Source organism: Vidua chalybeata, chromosome 7, assembly GCF_026979565.1.
Source record: "Vidua chalybeata isolate OUT-0048 chromosome 7, bVidCha1 merged haplotype, whole genome shotgun sequence".
NCBI lineage: Eukaryota > Metazoa > Chordata > Aves > Passeriformes > Viduidae > Vidua > Vidua chalybeata.
In genome coordinates this window covers 17,588,141-17,604,636 of record NC_071536.1, presented here as the reverse complement: position 1 = coordinate 17,604,636, position 16,496 = coordinate 17,588,141, and the positions used below count along the sequence as shown (strand labels likewise).

The 16,496-nt window shown below is 36.2% G+C and overlaps 1 protein-coding gene across 10 annotated transcripts in view; it reads right to left on the bottom strand.

The window, feature by feature from the left end:
* The window catches only part of ATF2 (activating transcription factor 2), a 49,215-nt gene that overhangs the window by 4,321 nt on the left and 28,398 nt on the right, over nt 1–16,496 (bottom strand). For all 10 annotated transcript variants that reach the window (XM_053947200.1, XM_053947199.1, XM_053947205.1 and 7 more), the window contains 3 exons: nt 12,676–12,825; nt 10,636–10,842; nt 4,884–4,989 (listed from right to left, as the gene is read on the bottom strand). In XM_053947200.1, the coding sequence (XP_053803175.1) occupies nt 4,884–4,989; nt 10,636–10,842; nt 12,676–12,825 (463 nt within the window). The remainder of the gene's footprint in view (nt 1–4,883; nt 4,990–10,635; nt 10,843–12,675; nt 12,826–16,496) is intronic.

Here is a 16,496-nt window from a genome sequence, read left to right as displayed (position 1 = left end):
AAAGGAGAGAGATACTGATGACACTGAACCAGATCTGCTGACAAGTACTGCATATCCAAAGGTTTCATAATAACTGTATAGAGCAAGTGTAACAAAATTAAGATATTTCCAAAAGGCATTTGTGACCCTTAGGAGAGTTTGCCCATTCAAGAACAGAAAGAAAATGAACAAGGGTTAATTCAGTTAAAAGTATTCAACAGGATGTAATGTTTACCATACCTCTATCAAAACCTACAAGATCTCATGTAAAAACAAGCAACAAGGAACACATGCAAACTTGGTTAAAAAAAGAAACCCTAGTGCCACTTCCTGAAAAATACTCCATTACTAGTTATGAGAGTAGCATATTTTTTCCTCAGACAGAATGAAATGGCAGCAAGTGGGATGACATGTATCAAATACAGTCTCTCTGCTGTAACACCTGCTCCTCCTCTTCAGAACTGCTGGTATTCTCCTATGAATCTCCATCTTCCTATCAGCTTCTTTTGCTGATTCCCAATGTCTGTGCTGTCCAAAACCTCCTCATTCTCAATAAAAATGGTTAGTTTTAAATGCTATGAGCCAGAGACAAAGAAGAAATTGAAGTACATCACTATATTTCAGCCAGAGAAGGAAGGTCTTCCACTGTTCTGTCTTCCTTAAGAAGACATTCATATTTCTGAACTCAAAAGAAATGTCTGTAATAGTATCACAGTGGTAAAGAACATGAGAAAGGCTTGGTTTTCTGTCTTTGATGGGCTCTGGAAGATCCTATAAGCAATGTAAGAAACAGTTATGAGTACAGAGATGACCACCAATGTACAAGAGCAGTGTTCATATCATAGAGCAGATAAACAAACATGCTGTGCTGAAGACACAAAATTATACAGGTAAAATTATTCAGGTATTTTCAGATGCCAGGGGGCAGAGAAGGGGAGCCTACAGCAGACAGATGATTATATAAGACACAGAGCTAACACTAATTTATGGTAATAAACTGGACTGGAAGCATAAATCCTTGCAAAACAACAAACCAATACTTAGAAATGAGGTGACACCCTAAAGAATAGCTATTTGAATTTTTTTCAGTGTCCTTCCTTATGTCCTTCCCTAACTTTATAGGAATAATGGCCAAAAACTGAAGAAAACCTCTGTTTGGAGAATTGATACCAAACAAGAAAATCTACTCAACGAATATAGAAGGTATTTAAAAGTCATCCTATTACAGAGGTGGCTTGTTTTCTTAAGCCTGAAGACTGGGAATGAAGAACAAAGGCTTCTAGAAGAAGACAGAAAAGTCATACTTAAATTCTGACAGATTTTATTTCTTTTTTTTAGTTGACCAAAGAATTGCCAGGCACAGGACTGTGATTTCAGAAGAGCAACTGATACTTAACAGAATCATACTGTAGCTAACAATTAAAAAAAAAAAAAAAAGCATTTTAGCTTTTTAATGGTTTCCCCAGCTTTGCCTCAAATCAAAGAAAAAGCACAGTCCAAATTTGAAATTAAATCATAGAAATAATGTTTGCCATATATTAGAAGGCTGAAGCTTTACAGAGCTACATCACATGAACTTTCCTGAAGGCTACATAGCTCCTAGACAGGCTGTGTCATGAGGAACAAGCCACTTTGGATATGGAACACCATGGGGGCTAGACTGGGCTACAGCAAAGATTTAAAGAGCACCAAAACAGGCACAGACATTTGAGGACATAGTAAAAAGTACCCCTTTGAAGTAGCCAAACATTGCTGCTATTTGCTTTTTATCAACTGTGTTACCACAACAGTAAGCATTGCTTGCCAATAGCTTTCAGTAAGGTAAGCAAACAAAGGAGGAGAGATTTCAGTCTTCAGAAGAAAAAACCCACCTACACCAAAACAGGAGTGAGTACACAAGCACTGACATGATCCTGAATTCCTTTCACTCCCCTGATAATCATAGTATTTCTCATCAGGTCCCAGAGGGACCTAAGCCTAGAAATGCTTTTTTCCCGGGAGTTGTCCCTTGTCAATATCCCCTGCAGGAACTGAAGCAGCACTGCCTGTCCAGAACAGGCTGCAGGAACACAGTGGTTTGAGAGGTTCAAGTCATTCAAGGTCTGAAACTGGTTAGTCACCTTCTATCTTCCTTTTCAAAACTAGCTACAGAAAGAACACAAACCACCCCATTTAACGCCTCCTACATTGCAGCCTCTATCTTCTTTTATATTCTGTTTTGAACAAATGCCCTGGAGTATTAAGATGTCCTTGTAAAAAATATGAAAAAAATACCTAAAAAACTCTTTCCCCCTTAAAAAAAAAACTCTGAACACCACAACACATTTTCTTCTCACTAGTTTTCACCTTTGTCCTACCACAAGCCCACAAAAATTCTAACAAAATGGAGTATTGTAGAAGACTTTTAGAAATTATCTAGTATAGAACATGAAAAATAAATGAACAGCATCTAGATATCTTGTATGCAGAGCATTTTCCCAATCCATAGCTGAAGATGCAGTCAGAACCAATAGCATCTTTGTCTGGAAAATAAAAAATTTTAAGCTGAGTTTTTTTGAGGCTGACTCAAGGTACAATATCCATTTTTCTGGTTTCTCTGTCCTGATGACATCCTCTTTTGAAGCAGGCACAAGACTTTAAAATAAGGAAAATATGATCCCGAAAACAATTTTAGAAGAAAGGGCTACGTGCACTGTCATGCTTTTCACTTGGCCTGAGAAAAAATGTGTCTGGGAAATACAAAAGATCTTAAAAGATATGTAAAAGTAAAGGCCAAGTAATAGATTATTTGTTCCGATTTAAGAGCACAATACATGAAACGCCATCAAATTGTGCACTTGGCTCTTAAAATGTGGTCTATGCAGTGCACAATATTCAGCACTGCAGGAGCTCTTTAAGCTGGGGTCTTCAATTTCTTACAGAAACAAGACTGTTAAACCACTCACTACATTTTTATGCAATTCAGCTTTGATTATTTGATGAATGTAATATGTTTATTTAAATACACTTTATAGGAACACCATTTTCATGAACATATTGACTGAAACCATTTTTTTCTCTCATAAACTGTACTGTGGATATGTCACTTAGCCAACATACTTTCCTAACAAAATTCATGCAGAGATAATGTGACAAAATCCTTTCAGAGGGATGGCACTACAACTATCATTCATGTTAAGCTTTTACTTTCAACAGACTTTTCAAGAAACTGAGCTATGCTTCCAATTTCCTTGCATAATACTATTTTCCTTTAAAATGTAGGCTTTTGCCACTGATTAGTATTTTAGGTCTGATTAATTTTGTATTCTTTACTGAATCAGAAGCACAGTCCTTTACTGAGGGCTGAAAAGAAGCCCTACTAAATAGGCCATCCACTAATCCTTCAACAAAGAAATCCTTGGCATGGAATCACTTTGACAGTTTATGACTTATGATGAAATATTTCACATCCCAATTCAGGAACATGAATCCTCAAACATCAAAATTTAAGAAACCTATGGGGTGTTTTTTTTTTTTTTTTTTTTTTTTTTTTTGTTAAAAACCTTGCATGTATAATGCTATCCCCCTAGTAGCTTCTGTATGAAATTATGTTGTTCTGTCAGATGGGAGCCATAATGGCCTCATCCCTGCAGCAATCATTGTTAATATAAATCCCAAACGTATTTCTATACTGTTCCAATTTACTCCAAGATGCTATTTGCTGTCTTGTCAAAATGACTGGAGATCAAAGGACCAAGATTTATAAGCTCAAAACTGACAAAATCAGTATTCCAAATATATATGGCAATACAGAGCTGCTAAATCTCCTGAATCTTTTAAATTAAAAAATATTGCCCATTCTGATGAAATTGCTTACAATGACTACAAGTAAAGATGGTGGCTATTAAGTTTTATCGCAAGCACCTGAGGATCTGTTTGCATGCAGTACAAAATGTTCCTTTATTCTCCTGAATTACTGACACTGGCAAATTAAAATGAAGTGGCTACATATGGCAGAAACAATCTTCACATTTACAAATATCTTGAAATATCACTAAATCATAAAAACGAAAGCTGTGGGTTATATATTATGAATGTTGCCTAATGCATTCCCAGCTCAGTTATTTGTAACAAATTTGTGTACAATGGACAAAATTGGCCATTTATCCTACAGCAGCAGCAGCTGGTTCTGGCACTGTGTCTCACAGCCAAAAAGGAAGCTACAAGTCAGGAAAGCATAATTAACCTTTAAAATGCTGGAAGGATGAAAAGTAAATAGAACAACTTAAAATAAAAATAAGGATTAGAAAGTATTGGTATTGACAGTGTCAGTATTCCCCTCAATACCAGAATTTTAAAAATACCCTCTCTATAGAAAAGCAGTCACTTAATGTGGATATCAAAACAGTCTAGAAGACATTGTACAGTAGGAGCCATGAACCTGCATCTGATTATTTTAATGGCTCGACTGATCCTGAATGTTATGCTAAATGAGGACAGCTGTTATAGTACCTCTACTGAAATCTCATTACAATGAAGGAAAAACCCACAAGGACCTTTCACTGTATTAGGCTATGATAAAACATAAAAAATGGTTTATCGTGTGCTCTTAATACTTTAATTATATTTTCCAAAGCAGGTGTAGTAACTGATAGTCCTTAAATGCTAATTATCATACGCATTCATTAAACCAACATAAACCTTTCAATGTTATGCAACAATTCAATTTTGACTTAAACATATATTTTTAATTATCATATAATATTTCCTGTCTTCCAATAACTTCAAGATTATAAAAAAAAAGATCTTTAATGTAATATATGTGATATTAGAACTGCACTTCTCAATTTTAATGCTCATTCAGTTCATTTTGGCAGTATTTCATCGATGCAGCCTCAGGCTATAGGTAATGGAACATTACTCACTATGATAGCCAGATTTCTTCTGCATGGCAGTTACAGGGCAATCTTTATGAGCCAGAAGAAGCTGTTTCAGCTGTGCCACTTCATTTCTCAGCAGGGTGACTTCATTCTAAAGGAGAAGAAAGTTATGCACTTTACCAGGCTCAAACAACACACGTTTTGAAGGTAAGCAGTAAGTTTTATAGGATTTTCAGTTGTTCATTTAGGGGTAGCTGAAATACAAGAAGTTTCAATTTGGTATATATTGCGAATATGTGTATATCTGTTTTATCTTAGAAAATGCAAATATTAGCTGAAACTTGGCTAGCTTTATCACATTTATGGGAAATGCTTGGGTTTTTTTAAAAAATACAACATATGTTTTTCAATTTGCAGATGCAGAGTCTACACATAGTCTCATTCACATGATCCAGCTACTGTCAGACTCTTCTGGAAGGTTTTGTGATGAATTCTAATCAGAGTAAACCTACATTTAGCTCCACACATTTTAACAGATGTCACAGCTAACATTTAAAAAAAGGGAAAAATAGAAAAGAAAATCCAGAAAGCCAATGCAGAATAATTTTTTTAGTGACTCTATTTATACTTGGACTTCAAAAAAGACAATCTCACGTAGTGGAAAATAATTTAGCAAATATTGGTTGATCTCCAGACTGATTTTTATTTTGGCAGCCATACATAAACATGGTCTCTGAAGGAATCATTGATAATAATGACAAAATCCGGAGATGTCAGCTTGTGTCGCTAAAGCACAGTGCAATCTAAGAGACAGCACCTGCACAATCCAGCACCTGGATTCATTTCCAGATTCTGCCTTTCCACTGCTGGGTGACCTTGAGCAAGGTCATTTCACTGCTTTGTGCTTCACCTTCCCCATTTGTAAACTGGAGAACTGCAATACTTACCTTCCCTGGAAAGCAGCTTGGTGACTAGAGATGAGGAGTGCTAAGTAACTGCATCGCATGTGACAATCCAAATTAAGAATGGTATGGCATTTTGATAGACCCATTTTCACTTTGTAGAGTAGAAAAATATTTATGAATCAAATTATCTGTAATGCTTTGTGATCCCCGTATCTGGACACAGTATGTGTTTTTCATGGGTTGTTTTATTTTGAATATAAATCTTTCCCATTAACACTTGAAGTTATTTCAAGTATAAAACCTCTGCATATTATTGTAATATACCACACATGTGACATAATTATTTAGTAAATGCTTATGTTTATGCATTTAGAAGCAAGTTGAAGGAAAAAAAACAACAGAGGAAAACTAGAGTGCATCTGAAATTATCAGCAAAATAAACTACAAGGAAGTCAACCAATTTACTTGCAAGCAAGAAATAAGGCAATGCAGCCAGAGATTAGATGAATTACAAGTTAAAAGATTCCAAAAGAAAACAAGTCTTCCAGAACAGAACTTATTAGGTTTAATTACACTAAGTAACTAAAATATTAGACCGTTCAAAGAAAAGCTCCTCTTTTGTGTTCTCTCTCTCTCTCCATTTAGAAGACAACAAATTTCAAGCCTTTATACCTGCAAAATCCTCTTAAGGTTTCCTTTTCTATTCAGTCCTTTATGTGTAGAATACCCTTTAGAAACTTTTTATTAAAAGCAAAAGCTGGAAGACGCCAAAAATCTGACTTCAGAGACATTTGTAATGAAAGAAAAATGTGACTGCAAACAAAAAGGTTTGCAATGATAGAAACCCAACCAAAAGCCCCACAAATTCTCTACCAGGTGGCATTACATGTCCTGAAACCTTAGGCTGTCAAGAAAGCACAGGACTACTGCCTCCAGCTCTGTCTGCCCTTAGTTCACCATGTTATTTACTGAGGAGCCACAAATCTTGATACCACATAGGCAGCTGCAAAGAACTGACATAGGTTGGGTAGAAAAAAACACATTGGTGTAATTTTGAGACACCCGATAACCTCAGAAGCAACAGTGTCCAAGACTATGAAATATAGTTCTGTTAGTTCAAAGGAACTCTGGCAATCAGGAAAAGGTTTGCAGAAATTTTCTATTATGTCTCCCACATTTTAAGGAAGAATTTTATATACAAATAGCACATGTAACTATGAAATTGCTGTTCATCTGTGGAAGTAAAATTATATATTTATGAAAAAAATTATAATACAGTTTATAGCTCAATGTCAGCTGTATTAAAAATATTAAGACTGCTGCTAGTATAAAAACAAAAAGCAAATACATTATCTTACATTAAAGCAAACTTGAAAAACATGGATCAGCATTCCTATATAAAAGAGACTGAGGTAATTTCTAGAACAATGGTAGCTGTATATTCCATAACAATAATACTTGTGCCAACAGTACCACATAAAATACACACACCACTCGTGACAATAGAACAGAGTTCTAGTGACATTCTCCATCCATGCTAGACACATGGATGGGGAATGTCACAGAAAGGCAATCTATGGTTGCTATTTACCTATTACCAGTAAGAACCACTTCTAACTGGTAAAGGCTGTTGTTTAGAACCCGATCTTATACATATTGCAGTTCTTCTTATACATCTTGATTGTGACAACAGCAAATCCTTCCATCTCATTCAAAACATGCGAATGCGTGGTGGTCATTTAATATATGGTTAACATGTTGAAAACAGGCTACCAATAAACACATGAAATAAACACTTTCAACAGGTGGCATGAACAAAGATTATTTCAGATTTTCACACTGGAAAGGTTCTCCTCATTAGTGAGACAGAACCAAGTGCAGGCATCAACAATTCTTTAAAGAAGTATGTCATATAGCTCACATGCTGTTGAGAAGAATTTGTATGTCCCTGCATTTCAAACTGTGCTAGCATGAAAAAGCAGGTTTCTGGAGGAAAGCACACTGACTTGGTCTGCACTCCATGTTTCAAAAGATGCCCTCCCTTCTGCATTCTTATGAAGGGAGGACACAGTGTATGACACATTCTTCTGTATCTGCCTATTCCTCCCTGCATCCAAACTGCAGATGTAATAGTGGGAGCATGGGACCACATTAGTCCTTGCTCAGCATTGTGTGGGACAACATTTGGGATATGTTATTTCTCAAAGTATCAGAGGCAGGTAAATGTGACTTCTGTCGATAGGGGATTGTCTGTGGCTGAGTTAAACAACATTCTTCCTGTTTCCTTTTTGGGCAACTTCCTCTATGGGAAAGGATCTTTACTTATGGGCATAATTCCATAATTTAGCCTTTCTAAACAGCTTTTGCAGCATCAGTACAAACCATAACTCAATTCCTGCTCACTGAAAACCCACTGTGACCTCACGAGGAAGACAGGCCATTCTTCTAAAGCTTCACCCTCTAAGACTATTAAAGCAACAGGGACCAAACACAGAACATATAACGCACTTTGGCATCTGATCCTGCAATGTGGCTCAGCAGCCACTGTGAGCATTGTCAATCCCTTCTTATACCCTGCAGGATTGTGCAAGGCACAGAGGCCACACAAGGTGGGGAATAAAATTTAAGATCAATAAATAAGTCAACAATTAATAGAAAACACAGTTCTCAAGAATCAGAACAGTAAATAAACTTCAAAATGCTGGAAGTATGAAAAAAATTTTCACAGCAGAGCTGATAATAAAGACAGCCTACCTAACCTATATATGTTACTGGTGATGTAATAGAGGGAAATTTTCACTTGAGCAAATATTTGAAAAATACTGCTTAAAAATGAAGTTACCTTCAAACATTTAAAAGAAGAACTTGACAGAAGTTAATATACAGGAAAAAAATAAATACATCAACCAAGTAAACCTCTTGAAAATTCGTATGTACTGTTAGTGAGCTTCCAGTCTTACAAATCTTCACACTGACATGACAAGAAAGCCAGTAACAGCATTGAAAGGAGTCGGAACTGTTACATGACGCAATGCAGTGCAGACGTTTCGGTATGAACCTGCTTTTGGAAATGTGACATCCTGGTAACTTCAGCTGAGCAGGCCACTTACACACTAAACAAAATATGAACTACTAACCCAAACACAGTCTATGAAGTTGCATTAAGGCAAAACTCCAAATTTATTAAATTTTCTATTAAATATAAAGTAAGTAATCATGGGTCATTACTACCCAGTCTGCTGTTAGCCAGCTGTGTTAGCCTGTCACGTTATTATTATGGAAATATAGGATTGATTAATGTTTTCATATAAAGTATAGTGTAATTATTTCTCTGCTTTCCAATTTTCTTTTCAAGTTATTCTGTTCTTTACAGTTAACAGTTTTGCTTTTGGTAGACTGTAAGAAAATCTTTCTTGAATTCCCTATGACTGAATTAACACTTGGAAACCTTTTGTTTACGGCACTTACGTGATTATTTTGTTATAAATCTTGGTATATATATTAAAAGTTCACATGATACCAAACATTATTTTCACTAAAAAACTGAATTATGGCTGATTTTTTCATACTCCTTTGCTCCTTTCTTTGACTATTTAAGCTACAGTGCTACATATAATTATGTAATTAATGGACTTAATTGAAGACTGTGCATTAAACGAGTATGTCTAAAGACTGTGAACAGGTATGAGAAGAATACATATTTGCAAGAAATTTAAGTAATGCTTGTGCATAGTGTCATGATTCTTGGAACAGAGGAAACCACTTCATGGTGTGTGCTTAGGTAGGAATCTTTTATATTTCAGGGTCTGGGATGCTGAGCATTTTTAAGGACATGAACATGAACATGACTGATACACTGTAATTTTGATTACATGAAAAAAAAATAACATCAACATGCCCTACTTTCCTGTTGATCAAATTGTGATGTTTTCTATACCAAACAGCATGAGAGGTGAGTTTTTATAGGAAGATGATGATCTGTGAATTTGACTCAATAAACAGCTCTGATGAAGAAAAACAAGTGACACTTTAACATATCAAAATAAGCCTCATTACATTTTCCAAATTAATGCTCCATAGTTTTTTCTTTCAGCAACTTTCAAAACAAAGCTTTTAGATTTTTTATTTTGAAAACAATAATTTCTGCCGATTTTTTATGTGTTGCTGGAAAACATTAGGAAAGTATGCTTTAACATTTAATAGTAGTTTAAACAAAAGGGTCATAGATTGTTCTACAGGGGAAAAGTAAATTCAGATAACTTTCTGAGATTAGATAAAGTGGAAAAGTGACCTGCAATATACACTGGCCCGACCCTCTTACAGCATACTTCATCTCTATAGGATTTAGGTGGTGCTGGTAAAAATTTGCAATGCCACTGCTGTACCCATTCTGTGGACAAAAGAGGCCCTCAGTATCCACTGATGTCAACCTGGAACCTTTCACGAGCATTAAATTCACTTTAAAGGAAAAGAAGTGACATTAAAAAGAATCAAAGGAAACAAGCCCAAAACTTCTTCAAATAAACCAGGCCGTGATACAAACTAAGAGCAAGATGTGTTCAAGGTAATACTATTACTTTGCTCATAAGTGTTTATTCCAACACATCTTGTCATCTTAGTTTAGTATCATAGTCTGAAAGTTACTTCAAATAGAACAAACGATAGAAGGGTATGATCCTTAAATTTACACATCTTGAAATATGAGTATGCCCTTACACTCTAATTTTACTGCTATATGCAACTAGTTCTGAATTTTAAGCCTGAGCTGAGACACCAGTTATAAAACCATTTATATTTCAGATTTCATGCAAAGTTTTAAGCTCCACTGATCAAGGATCACTGTGTAAGAACAAAAAAAACTTATTAATTTTTCCTTGAAAGAAAAAGTATACCTGTAACTGGCCATTTAGTGAACTCAGGTCCTCGGCTTTTTTCTCCAACGACTGCACCCAGACTTTCCGTTTCTGCCGGCACCTGGAAGCAGCAGCCCGGTTCCTCTCCAAGAACTTTCTCCTTTTCTCATCTGGGTCTTCATTGGCAGCTCTTCTTCGCCGACCGCCTGTATTTGGCGTTTGTGGCGTAGGCTGAGCTGGTGATGCCTGAAAACAGCCATGACTTAACCTACAGCTCTATATAAACAGCCATCATGTCTTGAGAAAAGCATTCAGGGCATTTCTAATCACATTCAGGTTACACACTTTTTTGAAAGCTGTGCCCATTTAACTCTACAGTAATGTTTTTAGAACTTTTATCCATACTTACACTCCCAATCATCTTACATTAACATACTGCATCCAAAATAGCTTTCAAGCTACATTTAGTAGGAAATGAATTTTCTATTTCTGACTCTTCCCACACACTTAGTCACAACTGAAAAATTACACAATTGCTTATGCCCACTACACAGAAGCTGTTTGACAAACGCTGGCAGTGCTGAGACTTCCTGATCCCTGAATCTCCAGACAGCAATTTCGTACTCGCTGATGTGTTTCTCACCACTGAGTAACAATTTCCCTTAATCTACCCACATTACATGACAGTATCAAAACACTTCAATACTTTAAATTATACATTATACTCATTTCACAGTTGTATACAGATCCTAGACAAAGATTCAATGAAATATAGTAACAATATAACAGGTCTTAAAATCCTTTAAAAAGATAAGATAGAAAGAACATAACTGTCCACATGACAGTCACAGGTGCATCTCCACATTCAGTCTCGCACAGCAAGAAAGCTTTATTTTTAAATTAAAAACCCCAAACATGTACCAGCTGGCATATCAATTTGGCATTAATTCTAAATAGCTAAGAATAAAAAACCCCTGGGAACTCAAATAATTGTTTTAAGAATGAAACACTTGCTATTTTTGATTAATACTAACTGTAAAATAACTCTAAGACAATCAAACAGCAATTTTCATCTTGAAAATTCTGCTATGCGATATTTTGAAAATATTCTTTATAAAAATCTCAAGGCAGTATAGGGAAACAGCAGCTTTAAGAAAGAGATCCTTTTATGATGGGTCACTTTTATCCCTCTTCTGTTCCAAACATATTTGTTTTGATACATTATTTGATTTCACTGGCCATTGTAAGAATCTGAGGCTTTCATTGCAGATTTAAGTCTTGTTGATTCTGGGCCAGGTGTGTAGCTTTTATAAAATTAATATTACACTACAAATTCTGAGAATAATTCTTTGAGATTTTTATAATCATTTTGAGAACACATTGCAGAAGGTTTTTAGAAATAGAACAGCTGCAATCCTCCAGGATTCATCAGGAAGTGTATCTTTCCTCCAGCAGCATGCCCACTTCCAGTCTGACTCAAGAGGTTTTGCCTTTCACTCCCCTGTCCTGATCTATTGTCCCAAAAGGACAACAAATCACACCTAAAACCAGAGCCCCCCTTCCAGAGACTGAGATGATGAAGTACCCTTAATGGCACAGCTTCCTGTGGCAGCCCAGAAAAGATCCTTCAAGCAAACTAACATAAGCATAATAACAAACTAACATAAGCATGCAATAAAAAAAATTTCTAAGCACAGTTAGGATATAAAATAGAATAAACATAAAACAGATGCAACAGAAACACCAAATAAAAGCACTTATTTTTTCAAATATATATATTGACCAGCTGTAAAAATTTCAGCTACCACAGGATCTCCTATCAATCAACTTCAGAAATCAGGACTTAGTTATAATTTGAGCAGATAGATACTACCTGATTTTGAAATCATCATCTTGAAACATAGATTTTAGAAGCGTTCAAGAATATGTAAGACCTGTAAACATTTTACTGCTATAGAGCTATTGACTAAAAGAGGAGTCTGTTAATCTCTGTTTTACAAACCAAGAGTATAGAAAAAAATATATGTATTTGCAAAATAAAAGGAGGGGATAGGAGGCACATGTCCACTCCTGTCATACCGGTGTTTCAGTTGTTGAAGTTGCAGGCTGTTGTAGTGACTGTGGTCGTGGTTCCTCTGACTGAGTCCTAACCAACCCACTTGTATGTCCCTTGGCAGTATCTCCATTTGTTACCTGAGGGTGCTGCTGGGTCAAGGCTGCTTTCAATCTCTGAAAGCAGAAAATAAAGAAGAAAGAGAAAAGAAATATTCTATCATGCTAGCTTGAATGATTAATCATTTATATAAGCAGTTACTTTCACTTTGCAAACAGGAACTCCAACTCTTAAACAATTATTTCTTTTTACAGGCTTTCAACACTGACCTAGGCATATACCAAAACCCAGGGGGTAAATTTCTGCAATCGTGACAATAGCAAAGAGGTTTACGTAAGATCCCAGAAAGGGAAGGATGGCAAACTGTATGGAGAAGTAAGCAGAAAGCCTCATCTGTAGCGAACTATGCCCACAACCAGAGGAGTGGAAGGCCATAAACAGCTGCTGAAACTGGTAGTACCAGAAGAGTAACAATGACACATGAAGGAAAATAGGTAACAACCAGAACACAAGCATCTTTCCACTTTAAAAAATCTGGTGTTCTCTATCTCTATTCATTTTTCAATAGCTTGTTATGCCTCTGCTAATTCATGGTCTTTACAAATACTCATCCCTGCAATCCTTCCTATGGGTAATTACAGAAAAGCCAAGATCTCTGCTGAAAAATCTTAATGATGTACAAAATACTAAGAAGCTTCAAGTTATTTGTAAAGATTATGTAGAAATATGCAAGATAACTACTACAGCATGCTACTTTGCAGTAAAAAACTGCTCCAAGGTTTGAAGTTCTTCCTTTATTGCAAACAGTCACTATGAAGAACAGTAATGTGCAAGTTCAGCTGTATATAATACACCCAAGAGTTACTGACAACCTGATGGATGATTTTAGAGCATTACACTGTCTGCCTGTTGAAAAATACTTCATTCAACTTTTGGTGAAACCTATTAAAACTGTAATATAATACATTCTACTTAAAATTATTTCTTAATCTTAAGTGACAAAGTGTCCAATTTCAGCAGATACCACTGCTTGTAATTCCAGATGCTTTCTTAAAATTCCATGAATACAGTACAATTTATCATTATTTTTTTTTGTTTTACTGAAGAATTTACCTTACTAGAGAAACGGTGTTAGAAAATGTTTTTCTACTGAGCACTGGATTTTTAAAGAAACCAGTACAAGTTTAAGAGAAGATTAATGACTTAAACATGTAAGTTTGTGGAAATTCTGATACCTCATAACATCATATTTTGAAATATAAACAAAGTGTCACCTGTATACTAACATTAATAGAATCCCTTAAGAATGCTAGAGAGAGCCAGCATTTGGCCAGCTCAGAATAAACAGAAAACTTTGCACCTATTTATGTAGATATTCTCTATAAACTGTAGTATCCAATGTCTCCCAACAATAAAGTCACTGAAATACAGTAACAGCTCTCTCCTATCTTCCAAGGTGACAGGCTTTCCTGGATCCTATGCTACAATTAAAACAGATTGCAGATTACCTCTGTCAAAACTGCAAAATATTTTCAGGTCTGAAATATGACAAGTTACTGTCAACTACATGGATTTGGTAGCATAACCAGCACCAGCAGGTATCCCGAGTGCTACAAAGAGAACCAAGAAACTCCAACGCTCCTCTACTGGCCTGCTATTAAGGAATCTTCAGCCAGTGACTTCTGTAGTAAATCTATTCTGTAGAGATTGCTCTGGGTTGAATTAGCAGCACATTACACCAGATAGGAACCATTCAAGTGCACATGAAAATTAGGAGTTTATCCCAACAGCTAAATGAGCTGTTCCTCACCTCATTTATTGTATCAACTTCCTAACTTTCCCAGAATGAAGAAGACACTTCAGAAAATTACACAAAACAAATTTACAGCAGTTTCCAGTGCTCAACTTGAACAACAAAAATTTAAGATAGCTGCAAGCATTAGGGCAGGATAACAAAAATTTTTAAGATAGTATGTCCATAATTTTTAGTATATGTACAGCACTCCAAAAGCCCTTAGATAGTTAACACTTTAATTAAACTCAAGAATTGACTTGTACCTTCCTAATTGTCCTTGGAAAAACAAACTAACAAAAACATTTCAGTCCCTGTCTCCAGCAGGCCTAAGTGTTTTCTAAATGTCTAACTAATAATTACTAAAACCAAATTCTATGATCTACCTGCAACAACTGTAAAGTTGATGATTTCACTCTCTCTTTAAGTAATCCTGGTGTCCAAACTGTAAAGTCTTCTACACAACCACTACCAGGACTACAAGGGAAACACATCACATCTAAATAAGTTTTTAAAATAGTATTTTTAAATAAACTAGCAAGTATTTAATACCAATATGACAATAACCTTGCTATATGCTATTAACCTAAGATTTTTTGCATTTTCATTTATGACTTGAATAACTTTAGAAGTATTTCTTTTATCATAACTTGCTGTTCAGCAGCATGTGACAAATTTTCATCAGTCCTAATCCAAGAGAGCAGTGGAAGTACAAATCAGTTAAAGAGTAAGCTCTCTTGTATTTCAAGCTGTCATACTAGGAGAGGTTTTAAAGTTACCATCTCAAAAATGATGTATATTGGGTTTGCATGGCAAGCTTTTGTGTGGGGGTGGGTGGCAGGGGTGGCTCCTGTGAGCAGCTGCCAGAAGCTCCATCCTTATCCCACAGAGCCCAGGGCAGCTGGCTCCAGGACAGATCTCCAAGGAGAGTTTGTGGGAGCCAGGCCTGTTCAGCCTTGAGAAGAGGTGACTGAGAGGGGACCTCAGCAGTGTCCAGGAGTATCTGAAGGCAGGGTCCCAAGAGACTGAAGCCCGGCTCTGCTCAGTGATGCCCAGCAATAGGACAAAGGCAATGGCAGGAACTGAAGCACAAGAAGTTGCACCTGAACATGAGGGAGAACTTCTTGACTGTGCAGGTGAGTGAGCACTGGAACAGACTGTCCAGAGAGCATGTGAGGCTTCCCTCACTGGAGATAGGCAAGAACAATCCTGTGTCATCTGCTCTGGGATGGCCCTGCTGGAACATGGCGTTGGACCAGATGACCACAGTGGTCCCTTCCAACTTGGCCCATACTGTAATTCTGTGAAGAGTGAGAGGAGCCTGCCCCAAGCAGAGGAAGGAGCAGCAGAGATGACTGAGGAACTGACCACAGCCACCATTCCCCTTTCCCCTGGGCTGCTGAGGGAAAGGAGATAGAGAAGAGCTAGGCCTAGGAAGAAAGGGTTTTAGGTGTATTATCCTACTCAGATGTGACTAGTAATAAATGAAACTGATTTCCTCAAGACGAGTCTGTTTTGCCCATCATGGTAATTGATGAGTTTGCACTGGGACATGCAAACAAATTTGGACTTTACTTACCTTAATGCCAACATTTAAACATTATATCCTGTAAATTCATAAGTAAACAAACTCCTTTTGAGAATTACATCATTAAATGTAAGGTACTATGAAAACAGGAATAGGAAATACATTTAATTTCATATTACAAAGTTTGAAAGTTGAAATTAAAGTAGTTAGGATTAAATTATCCATAAATGCAGACATATTGTGAAAATCTGAGGAATATTTATAGATTTTCACAAGGTGATTTCCAGCTTGTGTGTTTAGTAAGTTTCATATTTTAAAAGGTAATGCTGGAGTCAAATACTATATGGTGCTTCTTGTGAGTAAGGAGACAGCCCAAATTCAATGAGAATCTCATCTTTAACAATCAAGAATACAGAAACATATATTAGAATAAATGTATATAAGCATTTTTTTGTGGGGAAACTTGA